Here is a 25,000-nt window from a genome sequence, read left to right on the forward strand (position 1 = left end):
TCACAGCATACCAGCCAGGCAGTAATAGCACACTTACCGTGTGGCAAACGCTTCACTTAAATGTGAACTTTATCATTTAACCGAGGCAATATATTCACTAAGTTCTGTAGTGTCATATATCGTCACTGTCGGGCAGAAAACTTGTCGTATCTACAAGTTTCAAATTTGTAAATTTTTTAGCAAAGTAAAGCACTGCTTCATCACACAAGGCCATCGCACAAAAGTAGTGAAAACAGCCAATCTACAAGCACACAACGCCTTGCTTGTAGATCGGCTGTTTTCACTAGTTTAAATCACTTTAAAAATGATAAATACAAAACGTATAGGTTCCGAACGGAACCATGTTTATTTAATACCGGAGGACAAGGTCCCCCTATGGGATAACCAGCGCCAGATGGCGCTGGTTATCCCATAGGGGGACCTTGTCTGGAGGTATGACAATAAACAAACAGTTTTGGACATAAAAGGTTTCCACCCGACAACGACGATTGTGTCATTACATTTGCATTACAATATACAGTAGATCATCCTACCTGGCTTAAAGGTTAAGTAACTTACTGTAAGTGGTTCTCAATGTCAGGTCCAGGGACCCTCAGTGTTCTTTGAGGGGGTTCCAAAACCCTTACAGGTCTGTAACAAATGGAACCAAAGGGGCATGTCTAAGCCTTTATTTGACAGTGATAGTGGGGAGAGAGACTGGAAACATGGAGAGAGATTAGGGGAATGACTTTCAGCAAATGGTCTGGCTGGTCAGGAATCAAACCGGGGACTGTCTGGTCCATGTGGTACTTCATGTATGTACTGTACCTTTGTGCCCTAACCACTGGGCTATCGGGTCGCCAACTTCTGATTCAATGTTTTGTCAGAGACTGTAACTCTGGACAGTAAAATAATGTCACTTCAGATCTATTCACAAAATACTGCGGTTTATACTTGGAACGTAATATATCCATTTTCTCTGGGAATGTTCTGCCATTTACAGTAATGGGACATTTTAAGACTGACTCAGGTTATAGGATACTGTAAGTCATGGGCTGGATGTTGAAACACATTCACAAACAGTCTCGTTCGCAAATCCCTATTACACTGGGAATCGCTTTAAAATGAGTAATAAGGGAAGTATATCATTTATAAAGTCTGCGTCTAGAGAGTTTGTTGAATGTAAAAACATATTGAACAAGCACCTGAACAAACGTATTCCCTGAACAGTAGAATGCTTTACACATGAATGGGCACCTGGTCATCAGAGTTATCCAGCTGGAGTCAGAGGTTACACTATACTGTATCAATGGTCACAATGAATCAGTTATCTTAAGCCATTACGTTTTCAGGCCAAGGACCCCTAAATTGAGAGAGAGATGAAGCAGGGACCCCCACAACCGTATCATAGACTCCACATAGTTTCGTCGTTTGACAGCACAATCATCAGTTTATTTTGGATTCATGTCAATTTGTGTTTTCAGATATTTAACCACTTGAACCGTCAATACTTAATAAACGTAACCTTTCACTCTGTACTGTACTTGAACTTGTACCTTTTCCTCTCTACACAAAAACCTATTTGCCGAATATAGCCGATCTACAAGCTCACAACGCCTCGCAACGCGAGGCGTTGTGAGCTTGTAGATCTGCTATTTTTGGCTAAAGTTCTCAGAATATGGACACTAGGGTTCAAGTGGTTAAAGGAGAAAAAAAGCTTCTATCACACAAAGATTTGGAGGACCCCCTGCAGTGACTCTGAGACCCCCTGTTGAAGACCCCTGCTCTAAATCAAAACAGCGGATCTACAAGCTTGCAAGGCATCTTGTAGAATGTAGATCGGCTGTGTTGGTTGCATAGGAACTCTAGGGTTCATGTGGCTGACAGACAGTACGTGCCTTTCTTGTGCTTCCAGGAGAAAGACAAGGAGAAGAGGGGGGAGAAGGAGCGAGAGGTCAAGGAGAGAGAGAAGAAGCCGGTGAACGGACACGTGTTCAGTCCTGTGTCTCCTTCACCTCCATCCACCTCCTGTCAGCAGTGTGCCAAACCTCTCAACGCCAAGGAAGCCTTCTTCTGCAACAGTAAGTTACATACGTAGTGTACTTCACCTCCTCTCCTCTCCATCACCTCTCCACCTATTGCAGTGGTTCTCAAACTCCTCAGGCCGCGACCCCCAAAATAATCATATTTTAGCTGCTATTTTGAGGGGACATTTTTAATCACACTTTTTTTCTTTCAAAAATAACAAAATAGATAGTGATAATGATGCGAAACGTTGTGAGTTATTTTAGGCATTTTTGTGCAACACTTTTACAACAAATTATCAAGTTGTTAACCAGATTTTTTGCGTTGATTCGTTGATATGAAAAAATATGACAAAAAATTGCTTCTCGATTATTCGATTAATCAAAACATGTAATAGATTGCTGCAGCCCTATTCCACACCTCCACTTCTTCTATCTCCTCATTCCCCTCCCGTCTCGGACACCATGGAGTGTCAACTCTGTGCCCAGGAAGCCTGTCCTCTCAAACTGTGAGCCGGCTCTCGTTGTGTGCTTCCACTTCCTCTTATAGGCCTCACTTCCTTTTCCTCTTGGCATTTTTTTTGTTATTCTAAATACAGACTCTGTCCTCCCCCTTCCAACATGAAGGCATCATCGCTGCTGCTGCGCGATTCGGTTTCTTTATTATTCGCTGATCTCACTTCCAGTATAAGTGTGTGGTTCTTCTGGTTGAAATGCAGCCTTGAGAAAGAGCAAAACACAGCAACAACAAGCACACACGTTTCTATAGTTGCCCACAAAGTCTGCCCCCCCCCCTCCCCCCCCCCCTCCCGGTTCACAGTTAGAGGAGAAACATTTCAAGGCTTCTGGTCTCAGTGTTAATTTCGACAGCAAATTTTGATTTAGTTTTAGTCATCTGAAATGTTTTAGTTTCAGGGTGAGGTCACATCGAACTTTAATTCTGCCCATGCAGACGGATTCTGCCCAAGCTTTTCAATGGGAACTGAGCGTTTTTGCAGATACCCGCAGATGTCAACAAACTGGCAGTATCCGCCTGAATGGGCAGAATTTACAATATCTGGCGTGTGTGTTGTGAGTCTGTAGATCGGCTATTTTCGGAGCGCTACACCCACACACAGGAAAGCATTAAACGACTTGTCTTCTACTGGATCTCTTCTCCACTAGTCCCTCCCTAACATTTCCATCTAGTTTTTATTTGTTGACAAAATTATCAGTATAGTCATAATTGTTTACATCATAGCTTAGCTTTTATTTCGTTGTCAGTGAAAAAAGTTAGATGACAAAAGATTTTTTCGTCATAGTTTTAGTCGACAAAGTGAACACTGGACTCTCTTGCAGAGGACACATATTTGACCTGTGGCCCAGTCCTATACCATTTCTATTCCTGTCAGAGAGCTGCCTAGGGTTGTTTACAACGTAATAATTACAATATCAACATATGGGATGCACCAGCTGTTCTCACGCTGCAAGTCTTTGACTTTGGTCTCTGATGTAAGAAGCTACTAATTTTGGTTTGTGTCGAGACATCCTGCTAGAATGAGATCAGAGTGAGATGTTGTCTTATTTGTTTTTAGCATGTAGTTTTTTCCCAACTACTTTATTATGGTATTTATTATAGTGACTCATCAGCATCACACTGTCTGTCTGTTGTCCATTACTCCACAAATATCATCATCTTCTTCTTCTTCTTTTTCTTCTGAGCAGTGGTGGACATGGGTTAAAGTTCTCAGTCTCCACTACTGGTTTCAGTCATTTGGATTCCACAGAAGCCAGCATGTCTTCTATGGAAGCATGTTGCACAGTGACAATATCTACACGCTACAAGCTATACAAGCTCTCAATGCATTGCTCGTAGATAGGCTATTAGTATTTTTGGTTATTCTTTCAGATCAGAGCATTTGAAGTGTCAAACTAGCAATCTTCAGAAGCATCAATCTGTGATTTCCTCAGCTCGTTGGCAGTTGTTTTTTTAAACGTTTTCAAAATGTATCAAAATCTTTCAAAAAATGGGGCACGGTGGCGCAGTCGGTAGAGATGTCGCCTCACAGCTAGAAGGTCCTGGGTTGCATTCCCGCTAGGGGACGCTTTGGTCGTGTTCTCTCTGATGGAGGGGAAAGAAACTGGTTGGAATAACGTGTTCCTTCCACGCGCTACATCCAACCGGGGTGATAAGAAGCTGCCTGCTCGCTCCTCATGCACTGAAGGAAGCACGAGCTCAGTTCAGGGCCCTCCCCAGGTTGGCAGATGGAGCGCAGCGCCCAGGATTACAGCTTAGGCAAAAATAATAAAAATAAAAAAATTTATCAAATTTAAATCTGGCAAAGTACTGCCTTAATTGCCTTAATTGGTTAAGTTGCTTGTAACTAAAGATTTAAAGAATAACTCTAGTGAAGTAAAAAAGAAAAAAAAAAAAAAGTACAACATTTGCCACTGAGATGTAGGGGAGTAGAAGTATAAAGTATTGAAAATGTTACATTCTCAGTAAAAGTACAGTACCTCAAAATCTTACTTAAGTACTTGATATCGTCTGTTAGGTGTCCAAAACTGCAAAAAATGTAAAAGAGCAAAAGCTAAAAGCAAAACGCACCGTTTCGCCGTTTGGAGGCGCGTTTGGATCCTAAGAGGTTTCTGCCCGACAGCCACAACATGTACTTTAGTTACTTTCCACTAGTGATTGTGGCCACTAGGGCGGGCCCTTTGTGACCTGTCAGAGTTGTCATTCCATTCGTACACCACCATATAAACCATGATGTGTGGACTGACTAACACATGTGTTTGTCAGTGTAATCCTGGGAAACTTGTGTGAGTGGAGAGGAAGTGACTCTGACAACCACAAACCTATAATAACGTCATAATGTCAATGAGGTAACTTACCGCACACGACATAAATATTTGGTTCATATTTGATATTTATATATCGTTCCTGTCGGGCCTCTTATGTCCACGTTTCACCCATAGACTGTAAAAAAAATATGGACAGTGGAAAGCCATTGGTTTCTATGCTGCGCAAATGAAGCTTTTTTGGCCGTTGTATGGGTGCCGCCATCATTGTTTTAATGGTACCAAAGCTATTGGCTGCCAACGGTCACGTGCAACCGCAGGGATACATGGGACATTGTCTTGAGCTTGCCGAAAATAAAGCACACAAAGAAGAATCATCACAAGCCTATGATCACAAGCCCCTCCTACAGCATACAGTACCATACTATAACATCACATAAATTTAACCCATATTTTCAAAAAACGAACGATAGATCTGCTATTTTGGCTATTGTTGAATTTGAATCCTGTAAAGTAACAGATTGGTGCTCTGGTGGCACAGTGGTATGGTAGCTGCCCCCCACCATGGAGTCTGGGGGTTGGAATCCACCTTGGTGCATCGATACAAACACAGTTCGTTCAGGGGAGGGAAGCCGAGTTGGGAGGGTGATATTTGTCACTGTACGTACTCCTATAGGCTGGGACGGCACCTGTCAGCAGGTAGTCTTTGGCGAGAAGAATAGAACGAAGGCTCTATACATGTACGTCCTCCTGGTGGGGGCTCCTCACCTAGCCTGGTTAATAAACCAGACTGCACAACACCACCCCCTGTTGGTAGTGGTGGTGTTAACGAAGTGTGTGATAGAGTCTGACGCTTGCAGTCAGGCTACTCCTCACTGGCAGGTGATTTAGGTAGAATATGACAGCAGTGACAAATACTTAGTTCCAGGGACCACCCAGAAGCTAAATTTGAGATACAAACGTTCGCTTTGAAAATACATATATTCAGATTTGCACACATTTTCATGACTTTTTCAAAAATAGCAGATCTACAAGCTCGCAGCGCGGCACTCGGTGCCACGCTGTGAGCTTGTATATCTGCTATTTTTCACTGGTTAAAGCATTCAATAATTCTAGGCCTAAATGGGTTAAAAAAAGAGGGAGGAAAAAAGAAAGAAAAGTAATACTAGTAAAATATAAGTAAAATAATAAATAATATCATGCAGCTAATATATTATCAGGTTAGTGACACAGAAAGTGTCGTTGTTGTTATGTTACATAATGTTGGATGGTGTAACAGACAGTGATGGTATAGACTAGATATTGTAACACTGCTCTCCACAGCCAGACACCCTGAGGGCTGAATAACAGGGAACTTGGTAGAAGCCTCTTCTGATGATATTTGGGGATTATTACTGCACTGCTAGAAAGAGTTGGACTAACTTGTGAACAGAACACATAAATAAGTTCCTTCCTACTGCCTGGCAAGTAAACACAATTATCTGATGTTTAGCAGTGATTTAGTGATCCTTGAGCTGCCAATTGGTTCAAATGGCAACAGTTATGTTTAGACTTACATTAATAACGTACTGTACTCAGGTGGAATGTGGGCAGTGTTATTTACATGTTACATGTGGTAAAACATAGACTGTTTATATCTGTATATTTGATTTGCTTTGAAGTGTATCCTTGATGTACAGTAAGAAAAGCCATTTCATCAGTGAACGCACTTGAGTTTATTTGCCAAGTTAGAGTATTCCTTCCAACAGAACACAGTAAAATCAGTTATATCTATTTGTACACTCTCACAGTTAATCACTTTCGTTGTCGGGTGGAAACCTTGTACAGTATGTCCAAAACATTTTTATAAAGTTAATTACACACGCACGCACGCACGCACACACACATCTCTTCCCTGAAAAAACTAAACAAAACAATCTTCAAGCTAAAAGATTGTTGGTCAGCTAGTATTTTGGCAGAATGTTTGTTGGCGTGGTTAAGCTAACTGTGAGGTGGATTTAACTGTGGAGCACACAGATTCTCATGTTTGTTTTCAGTTTGTCCAACTTAATAGTGAAAGGAGCAGGGGAGAGGAGTGGCTTTCTGCCCATTCATCCACTCCCTTAGTCTTACAACCTGTTGCATCACCCTGTACTGTGTGTGTGTGTGTGTGTGTGTGTGTGTGTGTGTGTGTGTGTGTGTGTGTGTGTGTGTGTGTGTGTGTGTGTGTGTGTGTGTGTGTGTGTGTGTGTGTGTGTGTGTGTGTGTGTGTGTGTGTGTGTGTGTCGCACGTGTGTGTGTCGCACGTGTGTGTGTCGCACGTGTGTGTGTGTGTGTGTGTGTGTGTGTGTGTGTGTGTGTGTGTGTGTGTGTGTCGCACATGTCTGTGTGTGCGTGCGTGCGTGCGTGCGTGCGTGTAACTCTCCACGACACAGCTGCAAGAGCACTGTTGCTGTAGAGACAAACTTCCTGTTTGATACACAGTGAGATATACTGTACATTGTGTTTCAAGAGAGAGAGAGAGGCAGAAAGACAGACAGACAGGCAGAAGGCAGATCTTGAGAATCCCAGTGTGTATTGTTATAGTCTGTCCTCACTCAGACAACTGGTTGGTTTGTGTGTGTGTGATGATGGAGTGGGCTTTAACAGTGGGCTTTAACTGTGGGTTTTAACAACAGTGGGCAATGAGAGCCTCAGCTGACCAGAAGTTCACAGTGGTCTACTCTGTGTTCAAGACGGCTTCTCTATCATGGACAAGTCAAGTATGGCTGAGTCGAACATCCACTTAAACCCTCTATAGTCTCAGTGAAATGGACTTGAGTTAACGACGACTGCTCTTGGACTGTTTCTTTCCGTCTACTCCAAATCTCCTTGATGTGTGCAGATGGAAAGAAGAATATTGTATTTTTCTAATAATAAAGATGGTATGCATCATAATGCCACTCATCTAGACAAAACATAAAGCAGCATGAAGCTTTGAAGTTTGGAATCAAAAGTTGCATCAAGAGCATCAAAGCTTGTCAGTAGTCTGACTTTAGCTGTTTGTTAGTTTGTTTAGTTTTTCTATCCTGAAAAGTATACAGTTTTGGACATAATGAGGTTTCCACCCGTCATACGATAAACATAGACATTTCATAGAAATTAATAACAAGAAATATAGGACAGCGACAGAGAACTCAGCTGGTATTTGTACAAAGTGATCCTCAAAGAGTGTGCTTTTTAAAAAGCAGCCAGCCTTATTACCAGCTGCTATTCTGACAGAGCTGACATATTCAAAAGAGCCTTTGTTTCACCTCGCTTGTTCTTACGGAAAAGGAGAATTAAAGTAAAACACAAGCATGCATGCAACCAACCACAAACACGCACGCACGCTCGCACGCACGCGCACACACACACACACACACATTTTAATCTGTGCACAAAATAAACCAGAGAAGTCTGAAGCGGCATGTTTGGCATACAGTATGTCTCATAGATGTCCCAGTTACATGTTTAATTTGTACTCTTTTTTTATGTAGCTTGTTTCTTATCTAAAAGCATTACTACATACTGTACTGCAGGGATACTCAAACTTCTGAACCAGTGGGCCACATGACATTATTTGATAACTTCTCTCTTTTATTTGCTTTATTTCCAAATAAGACAAGTGCAATGTGCATTATTTTATGGCTTGGAAATCCATGTATATTCTGTCAGTGACACAATTTGTAGTAAAGTAATTTGCTACATTTTGCTCTCTTTTTAATATTTCTGTGCAATTAGCATATTCCACACAAACACTAAAACAAACTAATGTAGCCTACATTTGTCTGCTATTTGTCTGGGTTGATATCTGTCTGCCTGCTATCAAGAGGGATAACATTAAAGATGGCTGAGCACATTTCTCTTTCAATTGCTTCACAATGTTATTTATGACTTGGCCCACATTCAACAGAAATGGTGTTTTACAGAAAATACATTTAGAAAATAGATACTTATGGCTAAGGAAAATCAAATAAAATCAAACAATCTAGCTACTTAAAATAGATTACCCAGACTGTTTAGCTACCAAATGGCTAATGATGCAGTTGTTAAGTAGAGGTACAGTACACCTCTTATTCATTTGATTTCCTACAATGACGTTTTGGGTATGCTAATTAGTCAGACTGAGCCACTGGTAAAAAAAAGAAAAGAAAAGGGTAAAGAAAATCGGCGAAAATCGGCGATTTCAATGGCCGTTTTCAATATGTTTTGGCCATTATCTCGGGAACGCAAGGTCCAATCTGCTCAGTTGGGCCGGAGTTTGAGTATCACTGCTGTACTGTATACCTGGCAATGTTTCATAAGTTAAACATGTAGCAACAAAATTGCTATAATCTATTGATATCAGACTGGTCATATCCTTTCACCAAGCAGTAGTTCTTCAGAAATATTACAGAATGATTGTTTTCCAAGAAATGTACACAAACACCGTCCCAAAGAAAGCATGATTAAGGTGTGGTTCTTATTAACATTTTATCTGTGCATTAATTGTGCAATTGTTGAAGTACTGTTCAGTTCTGTTTGCACTCCTTTTTGCTGGGTGTTTGACTTCCCAGTACAGATTTAATGTGTGTGGTGCGCAGTGCACAAGCATATTGCTCCAGCTTCTTCTCTCATTTTTGTGCCAGTAAGATTGCATGCAGATCACATCACATTTACATCCCATCATCACTGACATAAGTTGTCTTGGGGCCACCCTAGAGTAGCGGTTAGTGCATACACCTTTAACACATCGGATGCCCACGTGGTGTCTACAAGTCAATTTCTTTGATGTCGCTGGAGGCCCACGACGTGTTTGACGCGTTGTACAGTAAACTATACTGTACTGTAGCTACTGCACTTGGCTACCGCGGTGATGAAACAAACTCCATTTCCCAACATGCAGCGCGCAATTACGTCACCCGGACGTGCTGTGTGACTCGTTGACTTCCTGTTTAGCGGCTGCACAAAAATGCTGTTTTCTCCGGATTCTCTTCCTTTTTTCATTTTTTTCTCAAAACGGCAGCCTCTTCTACATGCCGTAACACAAACACCGTGGCTTAGAAATGATAAAAAACGGTCCTGACTGAAAGAAAAGATTTTCGCGAAATAAACAGGACATACTCGGATTACATTTACTCAGATTACTTTTCTCGCCAGTACTCTCGCCGGTAGGTAAAATGACGTGTTGCCATGGGCACCAGCAAATTAAGACGACAAAACCACGTGGGCGTCCGATGTGTTAATGAGGAAGGTCGCAGGTGCAAAACTTGCCTGCGATCGACATCAGCAAGGGCATGCAGTCGCAATGAATGGGTTCAGATCTGAGCCAAGCTCTCCTGCAGGAGGGGCATCTGAAGCCTGTCCTGGGCAGGAGTCTCCAGACGTAAAAAACGGATGATGATGACAGACCAGCATCAGAGAGTTGTTGTACAGTGGTTCTTCAATAAATATGAATAAATAAGAACTTAAAAGTATACTACAGTTAGGTTCACCTTTGCCGTTTTTCACGCTGGCATAAAACTGACGGAGAGACAAGTTTGGTTCCATTTGGTGAATGTTTTAATGTCAATAATAGCCATCAGCCAATTCTTTCTTGGCACACTAGATTTGAAAACAGCGAACGGACCACATACTGATCAACATCTCTGATTAACGTCTGATTAACAGCCCGACCTTTTTTTATCAACTTTTCCAGCTCTTCACAGTGCTTTGTCGTTAATATTCTTTCTTCTCTCCCTTCTCAATGTACAGTAGCATGAACACGGTCTCATATATACAGTACATGTGTGACATACTGTGTATCAAAAGAACCATGCTTAAAATGAAAATATGCGTTTCAACATGTCGACCTGTGTTTTGTTTGTTTGCAGACTGTGGTGCTCACGTGCATAAGAGCTGCAGAGAAAGCCTGTCTGCGTGTGCAAAGAGCAGAATGAAGGTAGGTGTGGTGTGACACACGCACACACGCACACACGCACGCACGCACGCACGCACGCACGCACGCACGCACACACGCACACACACACACACACACACACACACGCACACACACATGCAAGCCATAAACCATACAGTTCCTGTCATTCTCTTGTGACATCATTCACATTGCATTGTTTTGATTAAATGGATCATCTCTTGGCTCTTGAAAGGATCATTATCACTGTCAATCATTATTCAGTGCGTGTGTCTAGATACTAATGGGGCGAGCAAGAGCACATTTGTTCAGTGTAGAGGGAAAAAAGGAGGGGACCAAGTGTAGACCCCTGGGGCACCCCACTGACCCCAGTCAACCAGGTATATACTATATATTATAGGTATAAGCTGTTAATAAGGAGACTGTTGTCTCTGTCGGATAGAAACCTCATTATGCGTAAAACAGTTAGTTTTCAGGATTCACAAATGGCAAAAGTAGCAGATCGAAAGCTTCCGAGCTTGTAGATCTGCTACTTTTTATACTTTTGTGTATGACCAAGTAGGAAGTTCATTTACGAAAAAACAAAACAAAACAAAAAACACAAAAAGTTTAAAATATGGAGATAAGAGGTTTCTGTCTGACAGTTAGATTTTGTCTGACAGTCATCATGAAGATAGAACATGTATTGGCACTGTCAGGCGGAAAACTTGTCTTGTATGTCCTCCAAAACCTGTGTTCCAAACAGTTGTTATTTAGTCACCAGCTCTTGTTATTACTTTTCACTGGTTCAACATTTATAAAATGTAGTTATTTAACTACTTTCACTTTCAAGGTCTTTCAAAAAAGACTTTTGCTATATTTGAGTGACACTAGCACGAAGAAGTTGGGCACTCATTTACGGAAAACAAAACATAAAAGGTTGTGTTCTGATGTTCAGATACAAGGTTACCAGCCACAGCAACACATAATAAAGGAATACCGTCTGTAATGCTGTTTCTCTCTTCATTCATTTGTGTCTATAGCAGCAGTCATCGGTGCCAGAAGCTGCTCCTGGGTCAGCTGTCAACATGAGGAGCAAATGTAAGCCCACAAGCATACACTCTATATACCAGGGGGTCCTCAGAGTTACTTCAGGGGGGCCACCAAATCTTTGTGTGATTGGAACATGTTTTCTTTATTTTTCTTACATTAATCTTAGCATCCCTATTCGGAGGAGAACTTTAGCCCAAAATAGCAGCTGCGAGACGTTGTGAACTTGTAGATTTTCGGCAAAGATGTTTGGTATAGGGGAAATAAAAGAGCAGACTAAGTAAAGAGTGAAAGGTCAAGTATTGACAGTTTAAGTAGTTAAATGATTGAAAATACACATTAACACCAATACAACATGATAGTGCTGTCAAACAAGTCTATGAAACTGAATCTATGAAATCAATGTAAAAGTTTAATCAGCAAAACAATTATATACAGTATAGTGGTCAGTTTAGGGGTCCTTGGCTGAAAAACGTTGAAGACCCCTGCTCTATACCTTTAATAATAAGTTTAAGAAACTATTATACAAGACTGCATGTTGTACTGTATGTCGTCCCTATCGGGTAGAAACCTAATTTGTCCAAAACCCCCAAAAAATCAGCAGATCTACAAGATCGAAACCTATTTGTTTTGCGCCACGTCTCAAGCTTGTGGATCGGCTACATTTGATGCTTTTGTGTGACGCAGTGGTATGATCCAATAAGGGCTTAATTTATTTAAAAAACAAAAAGTTAAAGTATGGAGAATAAGAGGTTTCTGCCCGACAGCAACACGATGTTCTACAGATCAGTTTGACTTATTCTTTAACATAAGCTGTCTGTGTTCACATGACCAGCTACATCGTCAGCGTCGTCAGCGTCCTCCACCACCTCGTCGTGTCGGGAGCGCTGGTCCTCGGCGCTGCCCGGCACAGAGGACCAGCTCTCCTCCTCCTCCTCGGTGGTGTTCCCACGGAGGAACCAGCCCGGCATCCTGTCCTTCAACACGCACAGCAACCTGTCCAAGAGCATCTCCACCAGCAACATAGCAGGGTGAGACACACACACTGGAGACCTGAAATAGTAAATGTACACTGAATGTTCACTTTAAGTCAGATGATCATCTCCTGGAACGTCTTGACGTTTTCTCTCCCGGTCCACTAACAACGTTGTTCTCCTTCGTTTCCCTCTGCTCTCCACTCTCCTCCTGTCTCCTTCTCATCCCCTGTTCTCTCCTTCTCTCTCCTCCAGGCTAGACGAGGTCCCTCTGAAAGGTCTGACTCTGAGGTCCCTCTCTCAATCCACTGACTCTCTTCATAAGGGAAGCAAGGTTAATGCCTCTACTGAGTCACTCACCGATGAAGGTAAGATACCTTACCCACACGCACGCACACACACACACACACACACACACACACACACACACACACACACACACACACACCCGCTAGGGCTGTCACGATTATGATTTTTTTTATACGACGATTAATTGTCACTCAAATAATTGCGATTAACAATTTAATTGTGTTTTTGTCGTTGACAATTACATTTCTGTTTGGCTTGTAGGCTTTGAAGTAGCAAATGGTAGATATGACATAACCTAAATATGCAAAGAAATTACTGACATATTTGACAACTTTATTTTAAAAAGAACATTGATAGCAGTAGCACGATGTGAGCTTGTAGATCTGCTATTTCCATTATTTTTAACTTTTTTTCAACATGGAAACGACTATGAAAAATAATTGCGATTAGACGATTATGTAATAATTGTGACAGCCCTACACACACACACACACACACGCACACGCACACGCACACACACGCGAACAGATCTTGAGAGAGACTCCTGTACTTCATCTGTGTGTGTGTGTGTGTGTGTGTGTGTGTGTTTGTGTGTGTGCGTCTACAGGTACAGAGATGATGGACAATCAGCTCATGGGAGAGTTTGAGTGTGAACTTAAAGATCTGGAGGCGGACTCTTGGAGCGCCACGGTGGACAAGAAGTTCCTGAAACTTCACAAGAAGGATGAAGTCAAGAGACAAGATGTTATTTATGGTAACGCTCATATTTATTCATCTTCGCTGAAAAAAAAAGGAAAAAGACCCAACCATTCTCCTCTCAGCTTCTAGGGGCAATGGCCTTGAGAATTGCTTGAGAAAGAATCCTATATAGTATAGCCTATATATATATATCATTGCTATCGGGCAGAAACCTTTTAACTCCATAATCAACTTTTTATGTGTTATCATAAATGAATACCCTACGTTGCTATTTTAGACTGGTATGTTGTCATGTGCGGAGTTGTATCAGATAGAGTTCATATTGTAACTGGTATGTGTTCATGTACAGAACTGTATCAGACAGAGTTCCATCATGTGAGGACGTTGAGGATAATGGCTGACGTTTACTACAAAGGCATTCAGAAAGAGCTACAGCTGGACTCTCACACTCTGGACAAGGTAACTCCTAGACGCTCGCACACAGTTATTTCACGATGGTGATTTTGTAATGCAATTCTTAACATTTCTTCCTAGAAAAGCCACAAATAGACAATCTTCTATTTTCTTCCCTCTCTCCTCCTCTCTCTTCCTCTCCTCCTCACTCCTGTTATTTTTTTGAATTACGGTAAAAACTAAAACACACCCATGGACACAAAACTCCCACGTAACTTTTCCGTGCCCTTGTGTTGCTGTAGGTGTTCCCCATGTTAGAAGAGCTGTCAGACGTACACACACACTTCCTCACTCTGCTGCTGGAGCGCAAGCGAGCGTCGCAGGCCGAGGGGCGGGGCGACAGCAGCTTCCTCATCCGAGGCATCGGGGACGTCCTGGTCAACCAGGTGAGAGACAGCCATTAAAATCATTGCCAAGTGTGTGATACTGTGTGTGTCTCCAATGCATGCACCGCCGAGTGGGGGACACTGTTGAAACTGTCCACAGTGACCTTTTTACCTAATATTATAGAAGTTGTGTGACTGTGAACTTTGTAGCTTTCATAGCTTGTACGCCTGCTGCCTGATTTAGCGGAGGTCGTCTGGCTGTGTTCTCAGAGCGAGGCCCTGATGTTGATTTGTTCCTTAATTTGGACGGTTAGCCCTATTTGCTACAAGCTGTTTTTTTAATAAAGACAGTTGGAAAAGGGTAGAATGACTCCATTCTTAACGAATCACCAATATGTAATGAGAAAGAAAGGGCTGCAATGCATGCAGAGATTAAGCTTGTTTATTAAAATGTTTGGCTTCGAGCTGGGTCAAGCTTCGATTGTGAATTATGTATTGGGCTTTGGGTCGGCTGAAGTTCTGCATGTCGGGCTGGTTTGGGCCTGGCTCACATATTTAGTAAAGCTCTCTTAGTTCCACTGATCCATGCAGGGCTGCCATGTTAAGTGGTCAGATGGGTGGACCACGAACACTTGCGAGATTCCCAAGTGGACCTCTGATGCAGAAAAGGATGGTTTAAGACTTAACTTAAACTTTTAAGTTAAACAAATGGTTTTATGAGAGAATTGCTCTTCAGTTCTCAGGCTGCAACGCAGAGCGCATGAAGAAGGTCTATGGGAAGTTCTGCAGCCGTCACAACGAAGCTGTCCATCTCTACAAGGAGCTCCTCGCCAAGGACAAGCGCTTTCAGGCTTTCATCAAGGTAGGGACACTCATCACTCATCAACACATCTCCTCCAGGGCTTGTGGTTACCGGGCAGTTTGTCCTGCAGAAAGCATTAAACACTTCAACTCAATGGGGCTGTTAAGTATGACATCATTTTGTAGGCAGAGGAGAATTTCTGCCCCCAGTTTCCGTGAATCTTTTTACTATTTTTACTATTTACACATTTTTCTTCTCTTTGTTGTTGAAAGGAAAGTGTTAGAATTATACTTTAGTCGTTATTTTTGTCTCGGATCTGTTGAAATAGCGAGGGACAGAAAATGCTCTGGGGGCAGAGTTCTCCTCTGCCTACAAAATGATGTCACGGCTTAAAAGCCCCATAGACTGAATCATCATGACATCATCACTACCAAAAATATATTTTCAGGTTAGGATAATGCCAACAATGTCTGCCAATAATGCTATGCTGAGAACTGTGAGGCTAGGTAGGGTTGATGTGGTTGTGTGTGTGTTCTTGCAGAGGATCATGAGCAGCAGCATCGTGCGGAGGCTCAGTATACCAGAGTGCATTCTGCTGGTCACACAGAGGATCACCAAGTACCCTGTTCTCATCCAGAGGATCCTCCAGCACACTAAAGGTACCTGTGTTTTGGAACTTTTCACCCATAATGACATGCCCAAAAAATAGGGATCGATTATTAAGCAATTATTTTATAAAAAAAAAAAAAGTATTGATTAACAACGTATTTTAAGTGGTTAAACCAACCGATTGGTTGGATGAACTGACACCCAGATGAATGTGACATTAGAAGTGAACGTGACAGAGTAGAAGTGAACGTGACAGAGTAGAAGTGAACGTGACAGAGTAGAAGTGAACGTGACAGAGTAGAAGTGAACTTGACAGAGTAGAAGTGAACGTGACAGAGTAGAAGTGAACTTGACAGAGTAGAAGTGAACTTGACAGGGTAGAAGTGAACGTGACAGAGTAGAAGTGAACGTGACAGAGTAGAAGTGAACGTGACAGAGTAGAAGTGAACGTGACAGAGTAGAAGTGAACGTGACAGAGTAGAAGTGAACGTGACAGAGTAGAAGTGAACTTGACAGAGTAGAAGTGAACGTGACAGAGTAGAAGTAAACGTGACAGAGTAGAAGTAAACGTGACAGAGTAGAAGTAAACGTGACAGAGAAGTGAACGTGATAGAGTAGAAGTGAACGTGACAGAGTAGAAGTAAACGTGACAGAGTAGAAGTAAACGTGACAGAGTAGAAGTGAACTTGACAGAGTAGAAGTGAACTTGACAGAGTAGAAGTGAACGTGACAGAGTAGAAGTGAACGTGACAGAGTAGAAGTGAACGTGACAGAGTAGAAGTGAACGTGACAGAGTAGAAGTGAACGTGACAGAGTAGAAGTGAACGTGACAGAGTAGAAGTGAACGTGACAGAGTAGAAGTGAACGTGACAGAGTAGAAGTAAACGTGACAGAGTAGAAGTGTGTGTGAACAGATGGTGTCTTGTCCTCCATCCAGATACAGATGAAGACTACAGCAGTATTTCAGACGCCCTGCGCTTTGTGAAGGAGATCATAGCTGCTGTGGACAGCAAGGTCAACGAGCAAGAGAAGAAACGACGGCTGCGGGAGGTCTACAGGTACAACACCTTAACTCTTTCCATGCCACAGAGGTAGATTGACGAGAATCATTGAATCGCCGTTATTGCCAATGACGGCTTTTGACGAGAATAATAAAAAAAAAAAAAAAAATCTTTTTTTTTCTTTTTTTTTTTAAGATGTCATAATGACCTGAGAGCAGAGAGATGCTCTGTTTGTGTGTTGGCTCCCTCGTTTAGCTGATTGAGAAAATGTGTGTCCATTCTAGTGGATGGACACACTCAGCTCTATCTCTGGAACCATCTGATTGACAAAAATATTTTTGCCACTGAATCACAACAACTGTGTCTGTTTCTGTGGGGAAAGAAAATCTAAATCATTTTTTTTCATTGCATAGTAAAGAAAAACATACAAAATCCTGGCACAGCTACCTTGGGGCCATTTTGGCCCTGGCATGGAAAGTGTTTTAACATGGCTCAGAGAAGACATGATTGGCTTTGGCTTTTATTGATAGATTATAGTAAGTAGACTGACAGGAAAAGCGGAGAGAGAGAGAAGGGGAGTGACGTGCAACAGCAGCCGAGGTGCCCGGACCGCTACCCTAGCCGTCCGGACCGTGGCTGCCAATTTGAAGCTTATATATCGTCACTGTCGGGCAGAAACCTTGTATCCCCAAGTTTCAAATGTGTACGTTTTTTCGAAACTTGCTTCATCATACAAGACTGTCGCACAAGCGTTGTGTGCTTGTAGATCAGCTATTTTCACTATTTTAAATTGGACATACAAGGTTTCCACTTGACAACAACGATATATAGACAGGCCATATTTTTATTCCTCATTTATCCACAAATCAACATGGTAAATCTTTTATAATAGGCTAAATCAGTCTGATAAACCGGACTAGCCGTTTTATTATGTTATTCTCCGGTCAGCGCTAACATTTGCTAGAAATTGACTTTTTTTTATGCCTCTACGACTGGTTAATGGATGGAATAATATCAGATTATGGTAAGAAAGGCACTCGTCCGGAATTATTCTTTAAGCCATATTTTGTACTGGGTGTACTAGGGTGTTGTGCAAAAATACAGAAGAAAAATACAAAAACGCAATCTACAACCTCACAATGCAGCATATTGTAAGCTTGTACAGTAGATTTTTGGCAACATGTTGACATGCCCAAATACATATAAAAAAAACGAATGCATAAAATACTTGGTGTCTAACGGTGGTGTAAACCTCTCAGTCGTACAGACAGTAAGTCCATCATGTGCATGAAGAGCGGTCAGATGTTCGCCAAGGAGGACCTGGTCAGAGGGAGGAGGCTGATGCACGACGGAGCGCTGCAACTGAAGAACTCTACCGGACGCCTCAAAGGTCTCACACACCATTCTAATGACATTCATCACTTTACACACTGGGCAGCGTTTACTTTTGTGCAATTCATTTCACATTCATTTAAACCAGTGGTTCTCAACCTGTGGGTCGGGACCCCCAGAGGAGTCCCCAAATTATTTTGGGGGGTCCCCAGATGATTAACTTAATGTGAAACATTGTTTTCTCACTCAACAGTAAACAAACCAACATAAAGTTTAAGTGTATAGCACATTTATAAAGTGACAATTTAAGGACTTTTTAATACCTCTGAAATGACAAATCGTCAAATATTAGAGGCAGAGATTGCATTGCGAGGCGTTGTGAGCATGTAAATCGGCTATTTTCGCAATAGAACCATGTTATACAAAATGTAATGCCTCAACTCTTAGTGCTCATCAGGATGGGGGGGGTCCCCAGTTAAAATAATCATATTTTTAAGGACCTTTTAAATTGCGGCCTGAAAAGGCTGCTGTTGCGTCATGAGTACATGCACAGCAGGTGGATGTTTTCACTGCGGATAAAAGCATCAACCTGTATGAATGAGCCATCAACCAAATGAATAGTTTGACGTGAAATGTTGTTTATTCGTCACGCTGGCTGTGTGTGTAAGGACCTTTATGCTGGTCCTGTGCTGTCGTGTGTGCTTGTGTTCATGTAACATGACACATTGAACTGATATAGAGATGTAACATTGTGGGTTCTAAGCCACCACCTCCGTGTTGCATTCCGCTTTGTAGAGCGTCTACTAGGGTAGGTTGTATCGTGGAGATTTAATTTATTGTGATCCTCCGTCATGCACTGGAATCAATTCAACTTTTATTTGCTGAGCTGCATATCTGGTACCACTTAAACCCTCTATAATTGGTAAAAGGTACTTATAATATACGTACAGTACTTGATACAGTCTTTTTTTCACTCTCTATCAAATGTCTTTGCCAAAAATAACCGATCTACAGATCGGCTATTTTTTGGCAAATGTTCCGCCCCGGGATAATGGATTTTGATTATCGCGATAATATCGTAAATCGCGTTTTCTTTCGTCACAATAATCGTGATATGACATTTTCATATCGTCCCATTCCTAGTGTCTACACACAGAAATGAGTTGTGGGGAGGAATTAATTGGCATAAAACTTGAGGGAGACGAATAGGTAAAAATAAATGAAACCGCGGCCTCCTAAAAGTGTAAGCGTCCAGTACTAGGCAGCCATGTGTAAAGGTGTAAGCGTCCAGTACTAGGCAGCCATGTGTAAAGGTGTAAGCGTCCAGTACTAGGCAGCCATGTGTAAAGGTGTAAGCGTCCAGTACTAGGCAGCCATGTGTAAAGGTGTAAGCGTCCAGTACTAGGCAGCCATGTGTAAAGGTGTAAGCGTCCAGTACTAGGCAGCCATGTGTAAAGGTGTAAGCGTCCAGTACTAGGCAGCCATATGTAAAGGTGTAACTGTCCAGTACTAGGCAGCCATGTGACTTGACAGTTGTGTGTCACCCTGTCCTCCAGATGTCCACGCCATGCTGCTATCTGATGTGTTGGTGTTTCTCCAGGAGAAAGACCAGAAGTACATCTTTGCGTCCCTGGTAAGTTAAGCACACTTTACACTCCGTGCCGATCTACAAGCTCACTACTTGTACTGTACGACAATCCATTTATAGTTTTACCCCATATAGGCTACCTCTTTGAGTACATAATAGTAAACACTTTGAGGTGGTTGAAGGTGCTCTGATGCTCTGTACGCTACAGTACATATAATTATGCTTTGGTTCTCACTCCATCTTCTCTCTCTCTCTCTCTCTCTTACTGTCTGTCTGTCTGTCTGTGTGTGTGTGTGTCTCTCTGTCGGTCTCTCTCTCTCTGTCTCTCTCTCTCTCTCTCTGCCTTTCTCTCTGCCTCTCTCTCTCTCTCTGTCGGTCTCTCTCTCTCTCTCTGTGTTTTCAGGACCAGCGGTCCACAGTCATCTCGTTACAGAAGCTGATTGTCAGGGAGGTGGCTAATGAGGAACGAGGTCTGTTCATTATTATATCTATCTATCGATATATCTATTGATCTATCTACTGTATATATCCATCTAAATATCGATCTATCGATCTGATTTCACTTTCACTTGCCACTCAACTATTTAAAATGCTCAATTATCAAACATATAATTTTCGGAATGTCTGTCTGAGTGAGTGTCTGTCTGTCTGTCTGAGTGTCTGTCTGTCTGAGTGTCTGTCACAGCGTTTCTCCTCAGTGGCTGGAGCAATTGATCTGAAATCGCATCACCATTAGCATATGAACACACCTGACATAACTGTGAAGCCTGTTTGTCACTTTCACAAATTATATGCTGTATATTAGCATTTTTATGGTGTAACTACTATCTATTCTGCATCTAGCATGAGGCATATCTATTCTGCATCTAGCATGGGGCAACATGTTTAACCAGCTCTGTGTGTGTGTGCGTGTGTGTGCGTGTGTGTGTGTGTGCGTGTGTGTGTGTGTGTGTGTGTGTGTGTGTGTGTGTGTGTGTGTGTGTGTGTGTGTGTGCGCGTGTGTGTGTGGGTGGGTGGGTGGGCGGGGGGGGGGGGGGGGGGGGGTGTTGGCTGGCCCTCTTTCAGATGTTGTCATGTAGATCGGTACACAGTATCTCTGTAGCCTTTAAACGAACGGGTATTTCTTACATTGATGCTCCTACATATTATCATGCAAGCACCAGAAAGTTACTTTCCATCCCTCATATACTGTGTGCACAGTGCACACCCCATAACCCACACACTGCACATCATTTCGGAGCTCATATCTTTGAACGGGTAAGGACTAGTTATTTTAACACATGTAACCGTTCAGAAGCTTGTTTGTGATGACATACGTACTGTAGAAGTATAACACGTGAGGTTTTGGTCATTTCAAAGAGCTTGACAACATGCAGCCAGGCAGAAACCTTTAAAGTTTTATCTCCATTTTTACACTTTTTATGTTTTTTTCATAAATGAATGCCCTACTTCATCATACTAAGTAGTGAACATAGCAGATCTACAGTCTCATAGAGCTTGTAGAGCTGCTCTTGTCACTATGTGATGCTAATGAAGAGTCCTAATGTCTCCCTGGCAGGTCTGTTCCTCATCACGGCGGGGACCACGCCAGAGATGGTGGAGGTGTTAGCAAGCAGCAAGGATGAACGCAACACATGGATGACTATTATACAGGACGCTATGCACTGCATGTAAGATTCACTTGAGGCTCATATCGTCGTTGTCGGGTGGAAACCTCGTATCTCCAAGTTTCAAATGTGTACGTTCTTTGGCAAAGTAAAGCCCTGCTTCATCATACAAGGTCGTCGCACAAAAGTAGTGAAAACAGACGATCTACAAGCACACAACGCCTCGCGTTGCTTGTAGATCGGCTGTTTTCACTAGTTTAATCATCTTTAAAATGATAAATGCAAAACGAACGGTTTTGGACATACAAGGTTTTCATCCGACAACGACGATATATTTGTCAGCATTGACTTGCAGTAACTAAAGTTGCACAATTAATACATTGAATGGACTTGAAAGGGTTGCCCACAATGAACTCAACCTTTTAAACTTTGGTGACTTTCTTCTTTATGCACTTGCAAAGTTTGGCGTGTAAACAGAGAATCACCAGCTTTTCAGAACTTCATTAAGTTGCTTTGTTATTTCCCTAACCCAAACATAGAACTTCTGTTTAATTCTAGTGTGAATGAGCCTTTTACAGCCACAACAAACTCACATCAAACTAATTTAGCTGGCATGTATTAGTTAATGAATGTGTTAATTAACTCCAGGATAATGATGCTAGCTAATATTCAACAAATGTTTCTGTTAATACTGTCACCAGTGACAGGACTGTAGTGCACAGTAAGCAAGAAAGCTATAGTGTGTTGACATACACATTGCTATTTTAACCACTTAAACTCTATATACTGTACTTGATTGACGGTGTCTCCCAAGGGTCTATACTAGGTTTCTTCCTTTTATCCCTGGATACCGTTTATCAGCAGTTTTTGTCTAATGATCCCCCCAGAATATGGACACTAAAAACGGCATTCAGTCACCATCACCGTCCTAAATTATTAACGTACGTACGCACAAGTAAAGTTCTTCCTTACTGTCCTGTGTGTCCCAGGGAGAAAGAGGAGGACGAGGGCGTCCCCAGTGAGACAGAAGAGGACCGCAGGCTACAGGAGAACAGAGCCAAGGAGATCAGAGGTGAGTGTTGTTCAAACTGCACAAACCACACCAGAGATAGAGAGCTGTCATAGGCTACTGTACAGCAGCGCAGTTCAACCACAAGCCATTAATGAATTAATGGGAGACAGCCGTTTATGATTTTGTCGGGGACTTTAATGCTTATTCGTCTCCGCCAAGAGCTATTGTTCCTTCGGAGCTCTGTCTGTCTGTCAACATAAAATGTTGCAGAGTGAGTGAGCAATCGTACAAAAGTTAAGCTCACACTATCTTGTAGGCATGTTTTTTAATCATTTTTGCGTGCTTTCACACATGTTCGTGTGTGTGTGTGTGTGTGTGTGTGTGTGTGTGTGTGTGTGTGTGTGTGCTCATCACAGCGCTGCTGAGAAGAAAAGACGATCAAATTGTCTCCTTATTAGAGGAGAAGGTCCTCATCTTCCGGGACCTGTGTGACTGTAGCTCCTCCCCTGAAGACACCAAACTACCAATCAGAGAGCGCATGTTTTTCCGGGCGACACCTGATGAGGTCACCAAGGGAGAGCCAATCATGAGAGACGCTCTGAGGGAAGGTGGGTGAAAGCTTGGATGTACACTGTATAAACCGTGTTCCCCATTATGTCTATTGACGTTTGCTGAATTCTCAACACATTTTCACATGGTTTGGTTTGTTACAAAAGTCAGACTTGTAGTCATGTTATGACATAGGATTCTTGAAGAATTGAAGGAAGGAAGGAAGGAAGGAAGGAAGGAAGGAAGGAAGAGGAAGGAAGGAAGGAAGGAAGGAAGGAAGGAAGGAAGGAAGGAAGGAAAGAAGGAAGGAAAAGAAAGAAAGAGGGAGAGAGACACGGAGTGAGGAAGAGAAAAGAGGACATTCAGAACAGAAGAAAGGAAACAAGAGGGGAAGTGTGGAAGGAAGAAATCAAACAAAACAAAGTAACCATGTCAAACATTTTTTATTTCAAGGAACCTCAGTTGTCTTACACACTCTGACCCAAAGAAGTAAAACTTGTGACTTCTTGGGACAGACATCCCAAGAAGTCAAATGTTGACTGGAAGGTGGGGAAAACGTTGACTATAGGGGATATGAGTTAGGATTCTGTCCCTATCGGTAGGGATGTACGTCCCAAGTAGTCACAATATGCATTTAGGGGAGTAAGACAGTGTTGACACACTCTTGAGTTACAGACCTGTAAGGGTCAATTTGGTTCCTAACTGGGCACCCCCTTTAACCCCCTATAATGGACCCCTGGGGGCCCCTAGAAGGCCCCCCATTGAGAGCTACTGTATGCGTCTGTAGGCTTTTCACAGTGCATGGCACGGTTGCTGGTCCAGACGGGAGTGCATGTGGTCACACGCAAAAACCACACGTAGACAAAACACTACTGCACACTGCTTCACTCTGGCTTTTTTCAGACATGTTTTTCTGGTCTCTTGTTTCGGGAGTGTAGAGGTTGAAAACATCTCGACTCCTCAGTAAAGTGCTGCGCTCATCAGAACCGCTGCCGATATACCAAAATAGATACAGAATTCTCAGTCATGCAGTGGTTACATATTATGCAAGATTTTATAGTATATACTTTAAGAGTAAAATGTTTCTGTATTGGTTACTCAACTCTGCTGTCATAGTAAAACAATTACAAAGAATGTATAAAGAAGAAGCAATAATAGACCATGACAAAGAATAATAAAGAATAGCATGCCGTAGCAAGAACAGACAGACTATTATCGGTTACTTTTCGGAATTAAACATAAATAAATCAAAAGTATCAGATCAACAAGCTCGAAACGCGTCGCCTCGCGCCGCGCTTGGAGCTTGTAGATCTGCTACTTTTGATGATTGTGTGTGACGCTGTAGTATGATCAAGTAGGACGTTAATTTAAGAAAAAAACGTACAAAAAAATAATCGAAATATGGAAATGAGAGGTTTCTGCCTGACAGTGACGATATACGTTGGTCATCATAGCACATAGTGTGTACATTGGTCATGCATTGGTCATGGTACACACTAGAGCCAGTGGTTCCCAAAGTTCTTAGCTCCTGACCCAAAATAGAAATTTTACTTTTGCCCACAGCAGATCTACTGTACAAGCTCACAACGCGGCGTGAGCTTGTAAATGGGCTATTTTCACTACTTCTTAAACATTTGTTTTCTAATTTCTAATTTTTCTTTGATTTCTTCATGAAATTACAGGAAAAAATATCATCAAATTAGTTTTTTTTTAATGTTTTGAAATAATAATGATAATAATTAAATTTAGGAAACAAAAAGTGCTTGGGAACCAGTGCACTAAACATGCTAGAACTGCCTAGAAGCACTTTGTGTGTCACTGGCTGGCGGAAACCCTTTTACTGTACTGTATGTCCAAAACTGTTGCTTTTCACCAAATGGAAAATAAACATAACCTGTGTTTCTGCTGTTCTAATAAATGGATCCAAGCGTTATTTAATCACACTCTTGCTAATACATCTCATTAGTTCAATAGCCATAAAACCCCAAGAGCATAACCATTTTCACTATCCAAGTGTTTTTATTTTATAA

General features: G+C 42.0%; 1 protein-coding gene across 4 annotated transcripts in view; it reads left to right on the forward strand.

Moving 5' to 3' along the window:
• The window catches only part of LOC308294721 (uncharacterized protein), a 97,216-nt gene that overhangs the window by 56,486 nt on the left and 15,730 nt on the right, over positions 1-25,000 (forward strand). For 3 of the 4 annotated variants that reach the window (XM_080737518.1, XM_080737519.1, XM_080737521.1), the window contains exons 13-29: positions 1,895-2,060; positions 10,637-10,704; positions 11,703-11,760; positions 12,545-12,740; positions 12,939-13,051; positions 13,600-13,746; positions 14,041-14,150; positions 14,387-14,530; positions 15,207-15,332; positions 15,814-15,931; positions 16,819-16,939; positions 18,142-18,272; positions 19,771-19,847; positions 20,206-20,272; positions 21,361-21,472; positions 22,399-22,481; positions 22,838-23,029. In XM_080737518.1, coding sequence (XP_080593644.1) covers positions 1,895-2,060; positions 10,637-10,704; positions 11,703-11,760; positions 12,545-12,740; positions 12,939-13,051; positions 13,600-13,746; positions 14,041-14,150; positions 14,387-14,530; positions 15,207-15,332; positions 15,814-15,931; positions 16,819-16,939; positions 18,142-18,272; positions 19,771-19,847; positions 20,206-20,272; positions 21,361-21,472; positions 22,399-22,481; positions 22,838-23,029 — 2,029 coding nt within the window. The remainder of the gene's footprint in view (positions 1-1,894; positions 2,061-10,636; positions 10,705-11,702; positions 11,761-12,544; positions 12,741-12,938; positions 13,052-13,599; positions 13,747-14,040; positions 14,151-14,386; positions 14,531-15,206; positions 15,333-15,813; positions 15,932-16,818; positions 16,940-18,141; positions 18,273-19,770; positions 19,848-20,205; positions 20,273-21,360; positions 21,473-22,398; positions 22,482-22,837; positions 23,030-25,000) is intronic. The other variant, XM_080737520.1, reaches the window with a different exon arrangement.

The sequence above is a fragment of the Nannobrachium achirus genome (assembly GCF_963921795.1).
Source record: "Nannobrachium achirus genome assembly, chromosome: 11".
In the NCBI taxonomy this organism is placed as follows: domain Eukaryota; kingdom Metazoa; phylum Chordata; class Actinopteri; order Myctophiformes; family Myctophidae; genus Nannobrachium; species Nannobrachium achirus.